The sequence below is a fragment of the Heliconius melpomene genome, chromosome 1 (genome assembly GCF_056956725.1).
Source record: "Heliconius melpomene rosina isolate 202511_hmr_F chromosome 1, ASM5695672v1, whole genome shotgun sequence".
NCBI lineage: Eukaryota > Metazoa > Arthropoda > Insecta > Lepidoptera > Nymphalidae > Heliconius > Heliconius melpomene.
This window is the reverse complement of record NC_140389.1, coordinates 14,862,620-14,880,985: the sequence shown is the minus strand read 5'-3', so window position 1 is coordinate 14,880,985 and position 18,366 is coordinate 14,862,620. Positions and strand designations below refer to the sequence as shown.

At 31.0% G+C, this 18,366-nt stretch overlaps 3 protein-coding genes across 6 annotated transcripts; 1 reads left to right on the top strand and 2 right to left on the bottom strand.

Annotated features, from left to right (window-relative positions):
- Nucleotides 1–1,833: 1,833 nt before the first annotated feature.
- ND-51 (NADH dehydrogenase (ubiquinone) 51 kDa subunit) lies at nucleotides 1,834–7,378 on the bottom strand. The gene is made up of 8 exons (XM_085190722.1): nucleotides 7,222–7,378; nucleotides 6,880–7,092; nucleotides 6,104–6,396; nucleotides 5,589–5,819; nucleotides 4,847–5,079; nucleotides 4,197–4,400; nucleotides 2,968–3,035; nucleotides 1,834–2,693 (listed from the first exon to the last, which is right to left on the bottom strand). Exons 1-8 carry the CDS (start codon nucleotides 7,268–7,270, stop codon nucleotides 2,554–2,556), a joined length of 1,431 nt encoding a protein of 476 aa, XP_085046848.1. The 5' UTR covers nucleotides 7,271–7,378; the 3' UTR covers nucleotides 1,834–2,553.
- Nucleotides 7,379–7,734: 356 nt separating this feature from the next.
- LOC146541646 (beta-lactamase-like protein 2 homolog) lies at nucleotides 7,735–10,438 on the top strand. Of its 4 annotated transcripts, none has more exons than XM_085190749.1 (5): nucleotides 7,739–7,925; nucleotides 8,054–8,198; nucleotides 8,332–8,492; nucleotides 8,795–9,120; nucleotides 9,472–10,438. In XM_085190749.1, exons 2-5 carry the CDS (start codon nucleotides 8,077–8,079, stop codon nucleotides 9,742–9,744), a joined length of 882 nt encoding a protein of 293 aa, XP_085046875.1. In that variant the 5' UTR covers nucleotides 7,739–7,925; nucleotides 8,054–8,076; the 3' UTR covers nucleotides 9,745–10,438. The 4 variants fall into 4 exon arrangements, with proteins under 4 accessions (XP_085046885.1, XP_085046875.1, XP_085046867.1 ...); XM_085190741.1 differs by having other exon boundaries at nucleotides 7,739–7,954; XM_085190759.1 differs by having other exon boundaries at nucleotides 7,735–8,198; nucleotides 8,798–9,120.
- mRNA-cap (RNA guanylyltransferase and 5'-phosphatase mRNA capping enzyme) lies at nucleotides 10,431–17,979 on the bottom strand. The gene is made up of 12 exons (XM_085190708.1): nucleotides 17,638–17,979; nucleotides 17,404–17,540; nucleotides 17,157–17,324; nucleotides 16,533–16,636; nucleotides 16,171–16,240; nucleotides 15,290–15,520; nucleotides 14,725–14,860; nucleotides 14,146–14,294; nucleotides 13,742–13,907; nucleotides 13,192–13,292; nucleotides 12,737–12,927; nucleotides 10,431–12,271 (listed from the first exon to the last, which is right to left on the bottom strand). The coding sequence occupies exons 1-12, from the start codon at nucleotides 17,821–17,823 to the stop codon at nucleotides 12,156–12,158; spliced, it is 1,755 nt and encodes a 584-aa protein (XP_085046834.1). The 5' UTR covers nucleotides 17,824–17,979; the 3' UTR covers nucleotides 10,431–12,155.
- Between the last annotated feature and the right edge of the window lie 387 nt (nucleotides 17,980–18,366).

Below are 18,366 nucleotides of genomic sequence, written 5' to 3'. Positions count from 1 at the left end.
CTTCAAGCAAAGTCTAGACATCGCAGATGACTGAACTCTGTACCATACTTTGAAACTCACATTAGATTATTTCATATTATTTCTGCATGACAATATCTATCTTCATTAAGACATTTTCGTTCTCCACTTTCCACTGAATTTTAAGAAGAAACCGAAGATTTTAACCGAATTTTGAGAAAAAGAAAATGATGAAATATTTCATTTCCTAGAGTGGGAATCGAATCTACAACTTGTCGCGCTCATAGTCGCACGCTTGTCACGACTGGCCTCATATTATTTTTTAATTACAGGAATAATATAACAGTTCATAAGTAATTATTATTTGTGCAACTTCTATTATCTAAATTCGTTTTGAGAAAATAGAACAACTAAATCGTTATTTGCGATGTAAACAGTTCTATTAATATTAATAAGTGCATTTTAATTATTATCAATCTATAATGATTTAACCATCCCCCCCATCCATATCTATACATAGTACGAAACACGAAGGAAGTTTTGACGTAGTATTTATTATCTAGCCGAAGAAAAAACTTGTATATAAATCAACTAAGTATATCTATAAATACAGTAAAAAGTTAAATACAAATTGGAAAAACAGGCAAACTAGTGTCACGTCAACTTTAATAAGTATAGAATTTGCAACATAGTAATCTGTTAAATTAAAGAATAGCAAATCATCGTGCCTTCTGATAAAATACTAATATAATCTTTAATTTATTGCATCTTTGATAAATTTTGTATTATTACATTTTGAGAAACCCCCTGTTTCATTTAAAAATTAATAGCTTTAAAGTATTTGCTTCACGCTTATATCCAACTAGTGGACGTGCGCAGCTTCGCTTGCGTAATTAGGGGTGAATTCTAATAAACCACTATTAAATATATTCTTAAGAGTCAAAATTTCAAATTTTATAAAAATCGGTGGCGATTTAAAGATTTTTCCATACAAACTTTCAACCCTTTATTTGCACCCTTAGAGGGTGAATTCTAGAAAATCATGAAACACATGTTCAATTAAATATTTTTAGGAGTCTAAATTTAAAATTTTATATTAATCGGTGGCGTTTTAAAGATTTTTTCATACAAACTTTCAACCCCTTATTTGCACCCTTAGAGGAAGAATTCTAGAAAACCATGAAACATGTGTTCAATTAAATACCTTTAAGAATCTGAATTTCAAATTTTATAAAAATTGGTGTCGATTTAAAAAAAATCTATACAAACTTTCAACCCCTTATTTGCACCCTTAGGGGGGAAAATCTAGAAAACGACGAAACACGTGTTCAATTAAATACTTTTATAAATCTAAATTTAAAATTTTATAAAAATCGGTGCCGATTTAATTTTTTTTCCATACAAACTTTCAACCCCTATTTCACCCCTTTAGGGTAAAAATTTTTCAAAATCCCTTCTTAGTGGATGTCCAGATTACGAAAGTAAACATCTGTCCAAATTCCACGTTTCTATGCACAGCGGTTACGGCTGTGCGTGCGTCTTACCTCAGTCAGTGAGGACAAGTCCTTTTATATATATAGATATTCGAAATATTTAATTAATGTAATCGTACACGAATAAAAAATATAAGTACCTATACGATACGCGAAATTATAGTATTAAGATTTTTCTTAGCTTCATGCTGTAGGGTAGGGTAGGCCGATGGAACTTCTGTTCAGTTCTATTAAGACACTTGTGTTCTTCATTTTCGTAATAAATATTTCATTTCCTCGAGTGGGAATCAAATACACAACCGGCCGCGTTTACAGTCGCACACTGATGCTCCTGCGCCACTATTAAGACTACGGCTTCAATATTAAGAAATAAAAGGAACACTCATGTTTATAAAGATTTATTTACACTACAGTCCTTAATAAAAATGATATATCTTTACGAGTCAGCTGAGTTTACAATATCGGCCAGTTGTCGAAGTATGTTTGCATTTTAGGTCTCAGATTACAATATTTAATATTATAGAAAATTAAAGTGTTTACAAAAACAAAATGATAAATATAAATTAATGTTTTGATTATTCACATATATAAACAAAAATACAATATTTAACAAAATAGGATTTAAATCTTTACACATATAGATGGCACTTATGGTTTGTAATAGCGTTAGCGCCATCTTTTATCTCACACTGGAACTATTATCTAAATATCAAATTTAAAATTTAGAATTTAAGCAAAAATTTCATATTCACAATGCAGGCGGCTAATTCGAAAATTATTCGTTTGAAAAGAAATACAAAACTTTAATATAATAGTATATTTTTATATTGATTGAAACAGTAGTCTAAACAAATATTTTACAATAAAAAAGACATTAAAAGTGAGAAATTATCACAATTGCTAACAGTACTCGAACAATACAAACATTTTTGTCATATCATGGAGAAAAAGGAACATTTTTAGATTACGGAAAATAGTGTTCTATCCGCCATTATCAATGATCTGTTATTATGTTGGGATTAGAAAAAAAATCCATATGTCATTAATTTCTTCTGATCTACGATTGAGTTTCTAAATAAAATAATATCAACACTATTATAAACTAATACAATCGTTCGGCTTTGCTCGGTCCGTGCGCGTTCGCGTACTCCTGCATACGACGCTCTAGTTCCGGACGGAAATGCCTTATGAGTCCTTGTACCGGCCACGCGGCGCCGTCGCCTAGCGCGCATATTGTGTGACCTGGTGATGAAAATAATTTAATTATTATCGAATGTGGGTGTGGGTTCGATTTCAACCCGAGAGAAATAGTTGTTTTAATTTTTTCCAAAACAAATATCTGATAATGGAATAAAAAAATAATCATAATTGGCAGTCGATTCGATCCCCACTCGCGGAGGATGGACTTATTTTCATTCACTTATTAAGTTCCGCCAATGAACAAGAAATATCTTGAGCCTAGGCGAAAAGTGGAGAACAAATTGTCTTTGTACTATATTAGTAAAATTGTATTTACCTTCAATTTGTTTAGAAATCTCCCACAACATATCAATCTCTTTGGGTGAAGCGTTTCCGTCGACGAATCTGTAATAAAAACGCATATGACATTAAATTAACTATACAATGTAAAATATTATTACATAGTCCAATGACATGTTTACTTTATAGGTAGTGAAAATTGTGGTTTCATATACAAGATAAAACAGCAACCACAAGCCAATTTATGTCGTACCTATATTAATATAAAAAATGTAAAAACATTCATAATTATATTAAGAAGAAATAAGAAATATAAAAATATTTTAAATATCTAGGTGGCTATCGTGGTGCAGTGTTTCCCCCCTTAAAGAAATAATTACTTATTATTATTTTCATTCCTGGTCTAGACAAAGCTTTCAAAAGTCAATAAACATCAATATGATATAATCGTGGAAATTGTAAAGAGCACTTTCTTGTAATGTTTTCTTCGTTCCTCCTAAGAGTATAGACGATAATGAGTCGGACTTGCTTACCAATGGTTCCGAACCAACTTCATGATTGTAGGACAACGGGACATATCTATATATATAAAATCGAAAGGTCACTCACTCATTACGAAATCTCAGAAACTACATGTGCTAGGAATCTCCAATTTTGCATAGGAGTTATTTATAGGACGTAGGTGCTCGCTAAGACGGGAATTTGCAATATTCGACTTCTAAGGGGTTGTTTTTGGGGTCGAAAGTTTGTATAAAACTTCGTTACTACAAATGCTAGGAGTCTCAAATTTTGCATAGACGTCACTAGGACGTAGTCATGGAGACAGAAATTAATAATAACATAGTTCACGCGGGTTCAACCGCGAGCGGGCCGCTAGTTACTTATAAAATTCGGCAAACTTAAGTTTGTAAGCTTTTGCACTCATTTTGTATGAAATAAACTATAAATATAAGTTTGTAATGTAATTTGATGTCTGTGTGATTTTATAGGTTTTGATTATGCTTCCTAATATAATAAATATGCCCCTATTTTAACCCCCTTTTAACCCCTTATGTTGCATTAACATTTGTTTTTTTGATTGCTTTGACTGGACATTTAATATTAATTTCAGCCTGATATGAACGTAGCAACCTGAAATTAATATCAAATATCTATGAAGGACTGTCCCATATGTGACCATTTTTTCAAATATCCGCGACATACAGATGGCAACAGAGTGATTTTATAAGGGAACCCAAACCGCACGAAATATGAACGCACACTCACCTATAAATCATTTTGTTCATCCAGGACACACCCTCCCTGCAGGGCGTACACTGTCCGCATGACTCGTGCTTGTAGAACATGATGAGGCGCGCGATGGCCTTCACTATGTCCGTGGACTTGTCCATGACAATAATGGCGGCCGTACCCAGAGAGGTTTGCGCCGCTACGAGGCCGTCGAAGTCCATCAGCACTGTTTCACAGACGCTGTGGAGGAGAAATAGGTTTATTTAATAATAGCAAAGTATTATACTGTTCAGGATTATACAAGATAAAAATGTATGAAATTAATATTAGATAGCTACCGAAATACCTATCTATTATGATCCTCAAATTCACCTTTCCAAGATAAGCATTAACAATAACTTGATAGTTATTTCACAGTTTTTGTCACATAGCAGGGTAACTGAAGAGGAACCCTCACATTGAAATTAACACTACATTCCCCACATTTCAGCCAATGTTTGAGATATTGTGTTTTGAGTAGAGGAACACAAAGCTGCGCTTTGTCTACCAACACAAAGAAATGTGGCAAAATAATAAAGGCTTCCAAATAGGCATCAAACCATACCTCCTCCCATCCCCTCATAACTCCTCCCCCATACTAATACTTAGAATTTCCCCCAGAAAAAACATAATAAAAAAACTCTCACTCCTTAGGTATCAAAGGTGTAGACGATCCACCAGGTATGATGGCCAACAGGTTATCCCACCCCCCAGTAACACCTCCGGCATGTCTCTCTATTAATTCCTTTAGGGGAATGCTCATTTCTTCCTCAACTGTGCAAGGAGTGTTAACATGGCCAGATATGTTAAACAACTTGGTACCACTGTTACGTGGACGACCAAAGGATGCGAACCAGCTACCACCGCGACGGCAAATTGTCTGGAATTTATATATTTATTAATATTATAATAAAAATCAGCTTTACGCTGTATACCACACACCTATACCTAGCGTTAGACACGCCATTTCCTACTTTCCTCCGAATTCTGGAGGCATAGCGTGTTGACTGGCGGAACTTTACGCCACGCTTTGCCTCGACACTATAGTGAAGTAACGTAAATATAAATAAATATTTCATTAACTTGAATGGGGATCGAACAACACACCCTGCGCCTCAAACACAGACACATGTGTGGTTTCATCCCCTTGAACTACACAAGTATTTATTTACTAATCTGTTTTCCTTTAATGTTCTAATAACATTATCATTTTAAAGAATTTATCTATTACCTAAAAATGAAATTTTCAGACCATTAAATAACACAGTTCTTTATGTGACTGACAGTACAGGAACAGTTTTGGATTCAAGCCTCACTGAATTATCGACAAAACACAAAGAGTTCCACTGCTCACGTAACATTGAGAATAAAATTAGTAGTAACACTCACTGGAGCGACAGCAATGGTCTCAACATTATTAACAGTAGTGGGGCATCCAAAGAGCCCTACATCAGCTGGGAAGGGTGGCTTCAAACGGGGCTTGCCCTGCTTCCCCTCAATGGACTCTATTAGAGCAGTTTCCTCCCCACATATATAGGCTCCGGCACCACGGTGTACAAATACATCAAAATCATAGCCTGAGCCACAGGCGTTTTTACCAATAAGACCAGCTTGGTATGCCTGTAAGAAATATTTTAAAATAAAATAAAACATTATTTTATTGACTCTTTATCTTTTATGTAATATTTATAAAAACCAATGTGGTGTGGTATGATAGGACAGCATCTGACTAAGAGTGTTAAAGTTGTAAATTTGATCCTCATTCACTTAATTTAACTATTTTATTGTGCCCACTCTGGTAAAACAAAATGTGATATTAAGATAGTCCCGTCAATATGCAAAGTCTCTAATTTGTAAGAGAATACATAACATAGTTCTTTAATAAGAAACAACTAAAGTATTACCTCAGCAATAGCCACTTGCAAGTTGCTAGCTTCATTATAGAATTCTCCTCTTATATAAATATATGCAGCTTGAGCTCCCATAGCTTTACCTGCTATAAGACAACCTTCGACAAGTTTGTGTGGATCATGACGCATGATCTCTCGATCCTTGCATGTCCCTGGCTCTCCTTCATCAGCATTGACAACTAAGTACTTGGGACGCCCATCTGATGGCTTATTCATAAAGGACCATTTCATACCAGTTGGGAAACCAGCACCACCACGCCCACGGAGACCAGACGTTTTAAGTTCACCTTTAATGTAAATAATTATTTTATGTTATAAATCAAGAAGACCTTCTCATAAAATACAGACTTTATTTATCTATTTCTATAACTGACAACTAGACATTTATAACATAGATTTTATAATACATAGTAGAGGCCAGTTGTGGCACAGGGGCACAAAGTGTAACTGTAAAACCGACTGGTAGTTGGTTCGATCCCCACTCAAGGAGGTGAAATTTTCATTTAATTTAGTAAAATAGTTAGTACTATTTTACTACATTTATTATTCATACATTTTAATTTAGTAAAAAAATGTGAAAGCTATTTAAATTAAAGAATTAATATTTTAGCATAGCAAACCCAGTATTTATTTAAATTATTGCATTAAATTGTGCAACCATATAAAAATAAATATAAATTAGATATTTAGTTTGCCATCTCAATTATGCTAATTAATTATAATAGAGATATCTGTTTAATATATCATATATTTATTATTGTTATACTCACCGACAATCCAATCTGTTCCCTTGAGTAGGATCTCCTTGGTCATAAACCAGTCCCCACGGCTCAGTGCACCTTTCAATCGCCAGTCATGTCGTCCATACAAATTACTAAAGATTCTATCGCTATCTGCCAAAGGACCAAATTTAGTCTTGGTACTCTGGGTTTGTTGGAACCTAACAGAACCATTGTTGACACTTGCTAATGGTCCAATTAAACCTGCAGAAATCCGTCAAAATTATGTAAGATGTCCCACTACGCACAAAAAATATTCAATATTTTTATAACCGAAACATTTTACAATTTTAGTGTATTTCACATTATATAGCTTACATATATTGTATTTACCTAAATGGTTCTTCGAACCCTGAATAATCCTCGTCAGGGCACCAGCCATTTTTCTACTTTCTGGAAAAAAGTAACTTTTTATATTGTCATTGAAATGTGTCAAACATATGTGAATACAGTTTCATTTATATGCCTTAAAATCAAGATACAGCCTATAAATATTCATTTTTATAGCAGATAAAATATGTTAATTCCAATAAAACAAAAAAGGTGACGAAAACAACAGTTCAACTTATGAGATATACGGCACCACTTAATTTATGCAAAAAGTTAATTCATTTTGAATACTTCATTAATAAAAATTTTATTATTTCTTCATCTTTCTAGATGTGCAAGCATTGTTATATTTATATGTAACCCACTTTATTAAATATTAAGTTAATATACAAAAAAAATCGTGCGTAATTAATGTTAAATGTCAATTTCAATTGTCATTGGAAATCAAATAACATTTAACATGTAACAATAACATTTTTTGTGTGTTTTCCATACAACGTGACATTGGCGAAGTGAATAGTGCTCAACTGGCACGCTCGAAGCGCCATAAATAAAGAACCGAACCGAACCGAACAATAACATGATAATTTAAAAAGTTTATATAAAACAACCACGAATTTAATTCAGGATTTAACGGATATAATAAAAAATACTTAGCTTTACATATTTAAATAATACAAAAAAAGTTTATTTATTTTCTATATAACGTGTGTAGCGGTAAAAAACGTACCTATCGGTATATGTATTTAATTTTATAAATGTTTGTTTAACTGATAAGATAATAAATATTTATTAGGTTTTACATTTTTTATGTCACTTAACCTTCATGCTTCAGTATAAGATTGATAATAACTAAGGATGGCGGCTGCAATTCCTACTATTACAAGGTTATCTAATAGAATAATAAGAATTCTTGGTTGCAATCCGGGTCCTATGACTCTACAAGGTACAAATACTTACTTAATCGGAACTGGAAAAAAGTATGTATACTTTAATCTCACCTCAATATTAATTTGTTATTTAACTACATAAAGCAATGAAGAACAGTATATTTGCTTTGATACATATTATATTTGTGTTTTATTAAATGGCTTTACTACTTTGTGTTTTCAGTCGTATATTGCTTGACACTGGAGATAAAGATGTGAGTGATTATCAGAAAAATTTAATTGAAGTGGTGAAATCTGAACATGCCAATATTGAGCATATAATTGTAACACACTGGCATCATGATCACATTGGAGGTGTGGAAAATTTATATGGAACTATAGCAAGTTAGTAATTTTCTCAGTTCTTAATTTTTTTAGCTGTTTTAAAAATGTATTATTATTCACAATTTTCTTCCAATTATTTATACAAAGCAGGATATACAATATTATACTGTTAAATTCCTGTATTCTACTCTTTACAGCAAAATTTAAACATTGTACATTGAGTGAGAAAATGAAAACAAAACAAAAGTAATCATCCCTTTGAGTGGAAATAAAATCTATCCCCCATAATTCACCATGATGACACAAATATATTTTTAATATTTTTTTTATTTAGAATAACAATTAATTATTAAATTTTTTAGAAGATCCAAAAATTTGGAAACACAAAAGAGACATAACTGATGGTCCAGATAATGAATTACCTGAAACATTACCACTAAATTGGCTTTCTGATGGTCAAGAAATTGGAGTAGAAGGTGCTACATTAAAAATTCATCATACGCCTGGCCATACAACTGATCATGTTGTGCTTTCTTTGTTAGAAGAAAACATACTTTTTAGTGGTGATTGCATATTAGGTGAGGGTACAGCAGTGTTTGAAGATCTGTATACATATATGCAGAGCTTGCAGAAGATATTAGATTTGAACCCAGATGTTATATATCCTGGTCACGGTAATATTGTTGAGGTGGGTTCAATAACTTTGATTTTTTTTTCTGTATGAATATTAAGTAATGATGCTTACCCTACACCGTCTCACTGGAGACTACATTTTTTTAGTTTTACATTGTGTCCTAGTGTTAAGACATTCCCCATGCAATCAACCTCATGGTTTGTCTTGGCACCAGAGTAAGGAAATGTACTTGGGACTTGGGAATTCATTCCTCTAAGTGGGAAACAAACTCACAAGTGTTGTTTTTAGACAGACTGCCAATACAGCTTCAATATAGAGTTATTATTATTATTTATTTCAATATAGACTAAATATTATTCCAAATTTAACCAAAAGCAAATAAAAAATATTATATGTTATTTCTAGGACCCAATACAAAAGATTCAATACTACATAGCACATAGAAACCAAAGAGAATCTCAAATACTTGAAGCACTAAAAGAAAACATGGATAAACAAATGAATGAAATGGATTTAGTTAAAATAATATATGTGGACACTCCAGAACATTTATGGCCAGCAGCAGCTTATAATGTGAATCACCATTTAACAAAACTAACTAAAGAAAATAAAATTAAAAATATTAGTATTGAGGGAGAAAACAAATGGCAATATATTGGATCTAAAAGTAGTTTATAGTTTATAGTAATTATAAAATATCATCTGTGATAATAAAAATATTTGTTTTGATTGCAAACTTGAACTAAATTTGTATATTTTGTTAACAAAAGAGTTATGTTTTGAGAGAAGTAAAAATAAAATAAAAAGGAATTTGAACTCGTCCACATCTATATATTCTATTCCAGTAAGAAATCGAAATTATAAACTTGTTACAATTTATTTCTAAGTTTTCTGAAAAAATATTTTTCTTTCCTAATGTTAAAAATAAAAAAGTTCATGGCTTACAGAAAGGTTATGGTAGTTTAAATTGCTTCATATATATAGTCATATCTTTTTTTATACTAGTTTTGCTATTGTTACATAAATGTAATTATTATTTTTTTTTAATATTACATCATGCCAAACTTACCATGAATATAAATACAATTGAACCAGAGGCCAGTCATTGCGCAGGGGAACAAGCATGTGACTAAACGCGACAGATTGTGGGTTCAATTAAATGCCGACAATGCTCAACTCTCCAACTACTACAACTACTCAACCTGTAGCTTCTCTGGTGTTGCACAGGAGCGTGGGCGGCGGTGATCACTTATCATCTTTGTTTTCCATAAAAAAAATTAAATATTTTAACATTTTCATTTCTGGGTTACTGGGTTCAAAAATGCTCGAGAGTTTTGTTATATTATTATAATAAAAGAATAATTGTTATCAATTGTTTTTATTCTTATTATGCAAGACAATTAACAAAAATACTTTTAACATATTGAGATTGGATATAATAAGGATTATCCTTTATATGTATAACATATAAAACAATTACACTAAAACAATACTAGTTTATTTGTAGACAAAGATTTATCAATTCCAAATTGGATAATTCCAAGTTGATTCCATGGGCTTCTTAAAAACAACTTAAACTATAAATTATTTAAATTTAATAGCTGCGACAATTCAAAAAAAAACAAAAACGTGGTTTTGTATATATTTTTTACTGTATCCGCAAATAAATAGGGTAGGCATAAGGTTTCATAGCTTATGAAAATGAAAATAATTTAGTCTAACCCTGAGCCAGTGCGTTCACGATGACCTATACATTATTATTTTCTTATTACCAGTTGATTCTAAACAGATTGAGCTTCTTTTCTACAATATAAGTTATTAATACATTTTTCATCTTCAAAAGAGAAGAAAAGTCCCGACTCATAATTATATACATATCATATTATGTCTTTGTAAAGTTTTTATTTATCTACATAATAAAGTAACATACAACTATGGCCTAGCTATCGGATACTATTGTAATTAATATGTCATGCTTTTTACATTTAAAATCTATGCTTTAGTAGGTCAAATAAAAATTATATATTATTTAAAATTTCACTATGTATCCAGCACATATTAGGGTGGAGAAAGAGAACCTATGGTTAAGAACTCCAGTTTTCGCTTATTTCATTGTTCCAGACCAAGGCAATGAGAATAAATATTTCCCTCAGTAGGAATCAAACCCAACCACTGTGTTTACATTCAAAACACTGTGTGTGCCACAATGGGCTTTTATGGCTACACATGAAAACTTATAATTTAAAGCGATTATATAACATTCCATGATCAAAATCATTTGTTAGAAAAAAACTTAATCATATTAGTTTCATATGAAAAAAATCAATCTTTTATATAATTTATACAAATGATTTCAAACTGTTTATAAGTTCACTTTAGTTATTATTGATAAGTTTGTTGAAAATAATTTATTTAAAGCAATAATTTATTTATATTGATCTTTTTATAAAAAGTGAATGAATGTACATATTCTAGAAAGTTTAGCAGTAATTTCAAATTTAATATAAAAAAGATATGACTATACGACAACGTATTATCTATTTTGTGTAATATATTTTAGCTTAACAAAGTGATTTAGTCCTTAGTAATTAAACAAAATGTAAATTAAAATTTATTCAAATGTAATTATAGGTATAATGACCTAAAATGTAACCAATTACAGTACATTTAGATGTTAGTAAGTTATATACAATAGTTTGCTTTCTAGCAAAATATTTAATACAAATATTAAGAATCTCTTAAAATATCTGTAGATACAGAAGTAACATTAGAATACATTCGTAACATCGAGTGAATCAGTCAATTAATCGAACATCAAAATCAGTTACTTAAGATTTGTTCTAAGGTTTTTATTTTAAATAAATTACAAGACAATTTTATTTATTTTCACCATAAAACAATACAAAAAGACATTTTTTCACGATTTCAATTAATCCACAGATAAAAATAAACATGACAAGTTATGAAAATATATTACACAGCTGATTACTAAATCGATTATTTAAATCATTCATTAATAACTCCAAAAGCGAAGTTACTCAATGAAAGAATATGTGTACATTTAATTCCTATTTTCGTATATGTTATATTTACTGTCGGGGTCGTTTCGGTGGGGGAACAACAAAATCTTCGTTAAATCTCTGTCTTTCTATATAATTGAGTAGAATCTCCTTTGTGACTGGTCTTTGTATGGATTCCAATACAGCTGTTAAAAAAAGAAATATTTATTTTTGTGTTTATTTAAATAATATATTTTTAACTTTTCTACACTTTAGTTACTAAGCTTTGCGCTGTATTCCGCATATAGAGTGTATAAAATAAATTTGTTTTATTTATGTTATGTTACAATTATAAAAATAGTAAATTCTATCTCAATAAGTAGTTTGATATTTATGCGTTGTGGCGCAGGGGCACGAGCGTGTGACTGTAAACACGACAGTTTTGGGTTCGATTCCCACTTGTGCGATTATCAAAAATATTTTCAATTCCTCGCTTCGCAAGGGTAAAACGCGGCGTTGAGTTCCGCCACTCACAACGCAACGCCTCGAAATTCGTCGGAAAGTGACGAACGGAGTATTTTAACCTTACCTTCCTTCTGCCGGCCCGGCCATATGTGAGATATACCGTGAAGCTAAAAAAAATGCCACCCAATTATAATGATTATACATACCTACAGCAGTTTTATAACTGTTAGGAAACGATTTATCAGTACGCTCTCTCATAAAAACCCATTGATTATTCTCATATTTGCATTCAATTATTTTATTATTCAAATGTTTAATGGCCGACGTGACTTTCATTTTTGCGAATGGGTTTTCCAGCTGACCTACGTATAGGGAACCCACTTTGTGTGGTAGTATTCTGAAATTACAAGTAATTAACTTTAGAATACAATTAATTATTTAATTAGAGACCGTAGTGGCGCAGTGGTGCAAGTGTGTAACTGTAGACACGACGGTTGTGGGTTCGATTGCCAGTCAGGTTAATGAAATATTTAATATTTTTATTTCACTGCTCTGATAACGAAGCAAAGTGCGGCTTTGATTCCATCCTTCAACATGCAGTGCGTAAACGGCGCATGAGAACGGAGTGTCTTAAATATAAAAATAATTAAAATTTTCTAACCCCATGCCACCTTCTGTTTCTATTTTTAGTTTAAAGTCGATACTGTTCATATCGCTGGGTTTCCATTTAAGTACTTCTGGACATGTTCCCGCTACATAACCCTGAAAATAATTAATTAATTATAACTAATAATAATATGATAATACACTTTAATTAACCGTCACTTCCTTTCTCAGCTCGCCGTCGAATTCTCGACGCATAAAGTTGAGTGACCGATCTTAAGGGAGCGCTTTAGTTCGTCACAACAAGGAGAAGGGAAAAATATTTTTTTTTTTCTCTAAGTGGAAATCGAACACACAACAGTCGTGTTCACATTCACACCATTATCCCATTGAGCCACGACGGCATCTAATTAATTATGATAAATGAGTATTTTATTATAAACGAGAGAAAAGCAAATTTTCTTCCCTTTAGAGTGAAATATCAACCCTAAGGGTGGGAGGAGGAGGTTTTCCTAAATTGTTTAATACTAAATATATGGAATCAATTCAATTAGGAATTTCATTTAACTCATTACCTCTTAATTCATTCCAGAAGATAAAAAAATTACCTTATCAGAAGGCTGAAATATCAATCCATCCGGTTCATGTTTCAATGTCCTCGCAAACTTCTCCTCTAACAGACTACTTGTCATAGTTAAATCCCAGAACTGTTTTAGAACCACACGAAACGGTTCGTGCTCTTTTATTATCATACCACTGCTTATTGCACGATCTCTGTAATATAAATTTTTGTTTATCACGGTTCACGCTGTATGCCGCATGTGGCAGGGTAGAGGAAGACTATTGTTAAGACACTCCGCTCTACACTTAACACTTTAGAACCCCTGACCACCCTGACCTTTATCACAGAATATCACACTTTATAGGCCCCCCCTTGTACTGTAATACTTAACGTATAATATATTTATAGATCACCCTTTTTAAAAAAAAAAAAAAACAGTATACCACTTACCTCGGATTAATTATTTCAGTTTCAATACATTTTAACCTGACCGGGTAAAATGGCGCTTTGCCCACGTTGATGTTTTCAAATCTTATTATATCATAACACAAATATCTTGGCTGTTTAGTGCCATCTTTCTCTTCGTCTATTACTAATTCCTAAAAATATAAACATTATATTAAACTAACGTTTGTCGTGAGTTCCATTGCCACTTAATTTTTTTTGTTTTAAGATTAAAATTATTTAAATGTCATTTTATTTTTTATTCTATCTATTATATAGATTTAAACTACGGTATTACAATTAAATTATTTTAATTTTAACACTAATAAATAAACAACGTTAGGTTCCGCCAATACATAATGTTAAGGAAACAGTGGACCCTAAAAATAATATGATTATAATCCTTATAATATTATAAATGCGAAGGTAATTTCGTCTGACTTAAAAATTATATTAAAGAAAATAAAATATCCCTCATTATTTAATTGATAGTAATTTAAGAATGTCAAAAGTTAAAGTTATTAGAGGTCTTCAAGGTGTCTCTGCCTACCAACATAAAATAGTTAGTAATAAATAATGACATACACCATCCATTAATGTATCCCTTAGGTGCCTATTTGGATCCTTATTGTGGGGAAATGTGATATTATTAACTTTAAATATGCAATTGTCTCTGTCTATGAGATACACCTCGTCTTGACCATCTATTAACATCATGTATCTGTAATATTAAAAAAAATATATATATTAAAATATATAATAATATATTATATTATAGCAGATTTGATAAAAAGCAGCAGCAGCAGCAGGGTAGGCAGAAGGAACCTAGTGTTAAAATACTTAAAAACAATTCCTTGTTTCTTAGCTAAGTCAGAGTGGCGAAATATTTATATATATAAAAATAAATATATTATTATAATAATTTCCGAATGAGTATCGAATCGATAACCGCCACTGCCCCTCGAAAGTATCTCTTAATTATTTTCTAAAATAATATTCAAAAATATTTTAGCTTTCTTCCTTATATTAGGTAGACTTAAGAAGTAATTGAATCTTTTTATTTAAACTCAGCGGAAAATTTACTTACATACAAAACATGGACAAAGAAAATAAAATCATCAAAGTGCACTAATGAAAACAAAATTAATACCTAACACCATCTGCCTTCCAAGAGACTCTATAATGCATTTTAGATAAATTATGCAAATTCTTCAAATCCATAGACACAGGCTGAGATCCTGGGAAGTCAGATCTTTCCCATTTGCAGAAATTCTGTGCTTTTGCCTGTATGTCCCTCACTCTGGGCTCTTGGTTGAAATAAGTAACGCCGTGGACGTGCGGCATGAAGTCCTTCATTGCGGGTAATTTCTTCTTTGACCTTCTGAAATAATATTATTTCCAATTTTTTATGAATTGTTTATTATTTATTGAAAAAATAGCTTTCAGATTATTTTTGGTTCGTAGGGTGGGTAGAGGTAACCTAATGTTATGGGATTTTCCCAATCTTTGTTTAATTTTCTAGATATTGTGTGGTGTGGCTTAACTCAATGTCTCTCTCAATGTATTAAATTAAATCAAGTGGGAACTCAAAAGTCACAACCACCATATCTACAGTCAACACCAGTTTACACAGTTCCCATGCGCCACAACTGCGTCCATTTATTATTTTCAAAATGTTTATTTTATATTTTTAATTCATTAAATTAAGTTAATTTAAGTATTATTATTATGTTGTAATTTATATTATTAAATATTAGTTATATGTTTAATTAAAATTGTATATTTAAACAGAAATAAAAATACATCAAAATGTGGTCCTATAACAATTAAAGGCTTAATAAAAATATAATGTCAATTGAAATATCTATTTATACTGGAATTAAAGGAATTATTTATCATTAATTACATTTTGTCAAATCACAAAATCATAAATACAAATTTTACCATATCACAATTTGCCAAAATGGATATTTCCTTGTGAATAGGAAAGTTACACTATTTATTTATTTACCAAATATTTATTTTACTTACTTTGTAGAATGTGTTTGTACATTTTGAGAATATGTAGGTGCATCATCATCATCATAGTCTATCTCTTCTTCTAAAATAAAAATTTATTTATTAAAAAAGTAATAACACAGAGATATATTATATTATTTTTAAGATTTATGAATTTGCATTGTGTGTTGAGTGGCGGGATTCAACACCGTGCTTTGCCTCGAAAGCAAAGTGGAGAAATGGAAATATAAGTTTAAATAAATATATAATTTCGTATAAATTACTATTATCCCTATGAATAAAGTAATCTTAAAACTAATTAAGACAATTATAAAAGCAAGAAAACTTATTAACTTTATTAAACTTATTACTTTAACTGAGTTTGAATCACTCACCTATACACCAATCTGGTCTTGGTGGTGCACTAATGGTATTTTCAACTTCATCATAACGTCTGTATAGTTCTTCTAAATAATCTTGTTTATAGATACCAGGTTCTCTGTATTGAGAAACATTAATTTTATATGAAATAATTTAAGTGATACTAAAGATTTGTTCTATTTTTTAATGATCTCTTTGATAAAATTGTTGACATTTAATAAACAGGTAGAGTTAATTCGTAAGCATTAGCACCATATTCTCAGTATCTAATATGAGTATGGAAGGGTAGAATGTTATACACATCTGACCAATTAACAAATCCCAGAGAATGTCATATATTGTTGTCGCCATCACAATCCATATCACATCAAAGAAGATGTAAGCAAGAAATTTAATTATTTTTTTAAATAATAATTAATTTAATTTATTAGCTAACAACTAGCATTTAAATATAATTTCACACAAAGATCTAATGCAATAAGTACACAAGTCAAGTTGAAAAACACCAACTCAGAACAAAAATATTTTAATAGAATAAATCTCTTTTTTATATATCCTCAAAAATTATGTTGAATACATATAAGACTGCAGTGTATTAATATGTATGGAATAAATAACTTTTATATAATGTTATTTACCTCCTTTTGGCAAATTCCCTTAAACCTGCTTCTAAGCTCCAATCTTGTTGTTCAACTAAATAAGATATTAAGAGAAACCCAGTCCTGTTAAAACCATGAGTACAGTGTACACCAATTATATCATCTGGTTTCTGGTCCATAAATACATTAACTGTCCTTATGAATTGTCTGAACAAAAAAAAATAAAAATTAATAACACAAAAAAATAAGAAAGAACTGAAAATAGTTACGGTTAAAACTAAATTACTGTGTTTGTTCTAAGGAAGGTGTCTCTCCATGTCCTCGACATTTTAATTTTAAATATCTGCAACCATAACCTTCTATTTCAGCTTTGTCATAAAACCGAGATGTATTTGTCAAGTCTATCCACAAGCCAAGCTTTTTCTGAAAGAATATTCACATGTCAACATATAAAAATTAGAACATTTGTTTATAAGTGTAAGTTCACTTCACTAGACATTTTTAACAGTATTTCAATTACTTTATATCTTCTAACACTATCAAACAACATTTTTGGTGTAAATCGATTTTCTTCCGGTACTTTCTCATTAAATGCTGAGCTGAGTGGTGTTTTAAATGCTAAAAACTGGCCTATGATGAGTTGGTCAGCTTTTCTTGGGCACTTCAACCACCGATTTGGTAACGGTCCTGGGTCTCTATCGGACATATTTACTGTTTCAGTTGTTAAGGTAATATGAAATAAAATAATATATTTATTAAATGTCGTTGACTGCCAATAGATTTCAGTAACTCTTTCATATACAACAAAATATGGAGCATGGACAGGGTAATCAACAACAATAATTTGACAACTAAAACTGAGATTGACAAAATCAAAAAGTAGACAATACTCACAGACTAAAAAGTCGAATCCAATAAAAGATTATAAATCTTATATAATGTAATAAATATACATAAACATAATCAGAAGTTATATTAATTGGGGTGAATAGAAGTTGCGGGGTAAATATGCGCAATAACGAGAAGGTTTTTTTACATAGTGATTTTCATAATGGCAGGTAACGTATTAGCGGTAAGTAAAAAGAAATAAAAATAAAATACGTTTAAATGTCGTCACTTGAACTGCCACTATTTTTGTACTAGAAAAGCTGTTATTTTCTGTACTACAAACGTCGGAAAAGATACGTAATATGGGTTGATAGAAAGTAAAACATTTATAAATAAATGAGAAGAGAGTGTATAGGAAAGC

What these genes read in the sequence shown, in the direction of transcription:
- mRNA-cap (XM_085190708.1), bottom strand. Translation starts at nt 17,823, where the DNA reads ATGTCCGATAGAGACCCAGGACCGTTACCAAATCGGTGGTTGAAGTGC. An exon ending in GTACAAACACATTCTACAAA is followed by an intron (nt 15,521 to 16,170) that starts GTAAGTAAAATA and finishes ATATTATTTCAG; the next exon opens with AAGGTCAAAGAAGAAATTAC. An exon ending in ACTGAAATAATTAATCCGAG is followed by an intron (nt 13,908 to 14,145) that starts GTAAGTGGTATA and finishes TTTATATTACAG; the next exon opens with AGATCGTGCAATAAGCAGTG.
- ND-51 (XM_085190722.1), bottom strand. Translation starts at nt 7,270, where the DNA reads ATGGCTGGTGCCCTGACGAGGATTATTCAGGGTTCGAAGAACCATTTA. An exon ending in TGCAAGTGGCTATTGCTGAG is followed by an intron (nt 5,820 to 6,103) that starts GTAATACTTTAG and finishes TATTTCTTACAG; the next exon opens with GCATACCAAGCTGGTCTTAT. An exon ending in ACACCTTTGATACCTAAGGA is followed by an intron (nt 4,401 to 4,846) that starts GTGAGAGTTTTT and finishes TCTCCTCCACAG; the next exon opens with CGTCTGTGAAACAGTGCTGA.
- LOC146541646 (XM_085190749.1), top strand. Translation starts at nt 8,077, where the DNA reads ATGGCGGCTGCAATTCCTACTATTACAAGGTTATCTAATAGAATAATA. An exon ending in TTTATATGGAACTATAGCAA is followed by an intron (nt 8,493 to 8,794) that starts GTTAGTAATTTT and finishes TAAATTTTTTAG; the next exon opens with AAGATCCAAAAATTTGGAAA. An exon ending in GTCACGGTAATATTGTTGAG is followed by an intron (nt 9,121 to 9,471) that starts GTGGGTTCAATA and finishes TGTTATTTCTAG; the next exon opens with GACCCAATACAAAAGATTCA.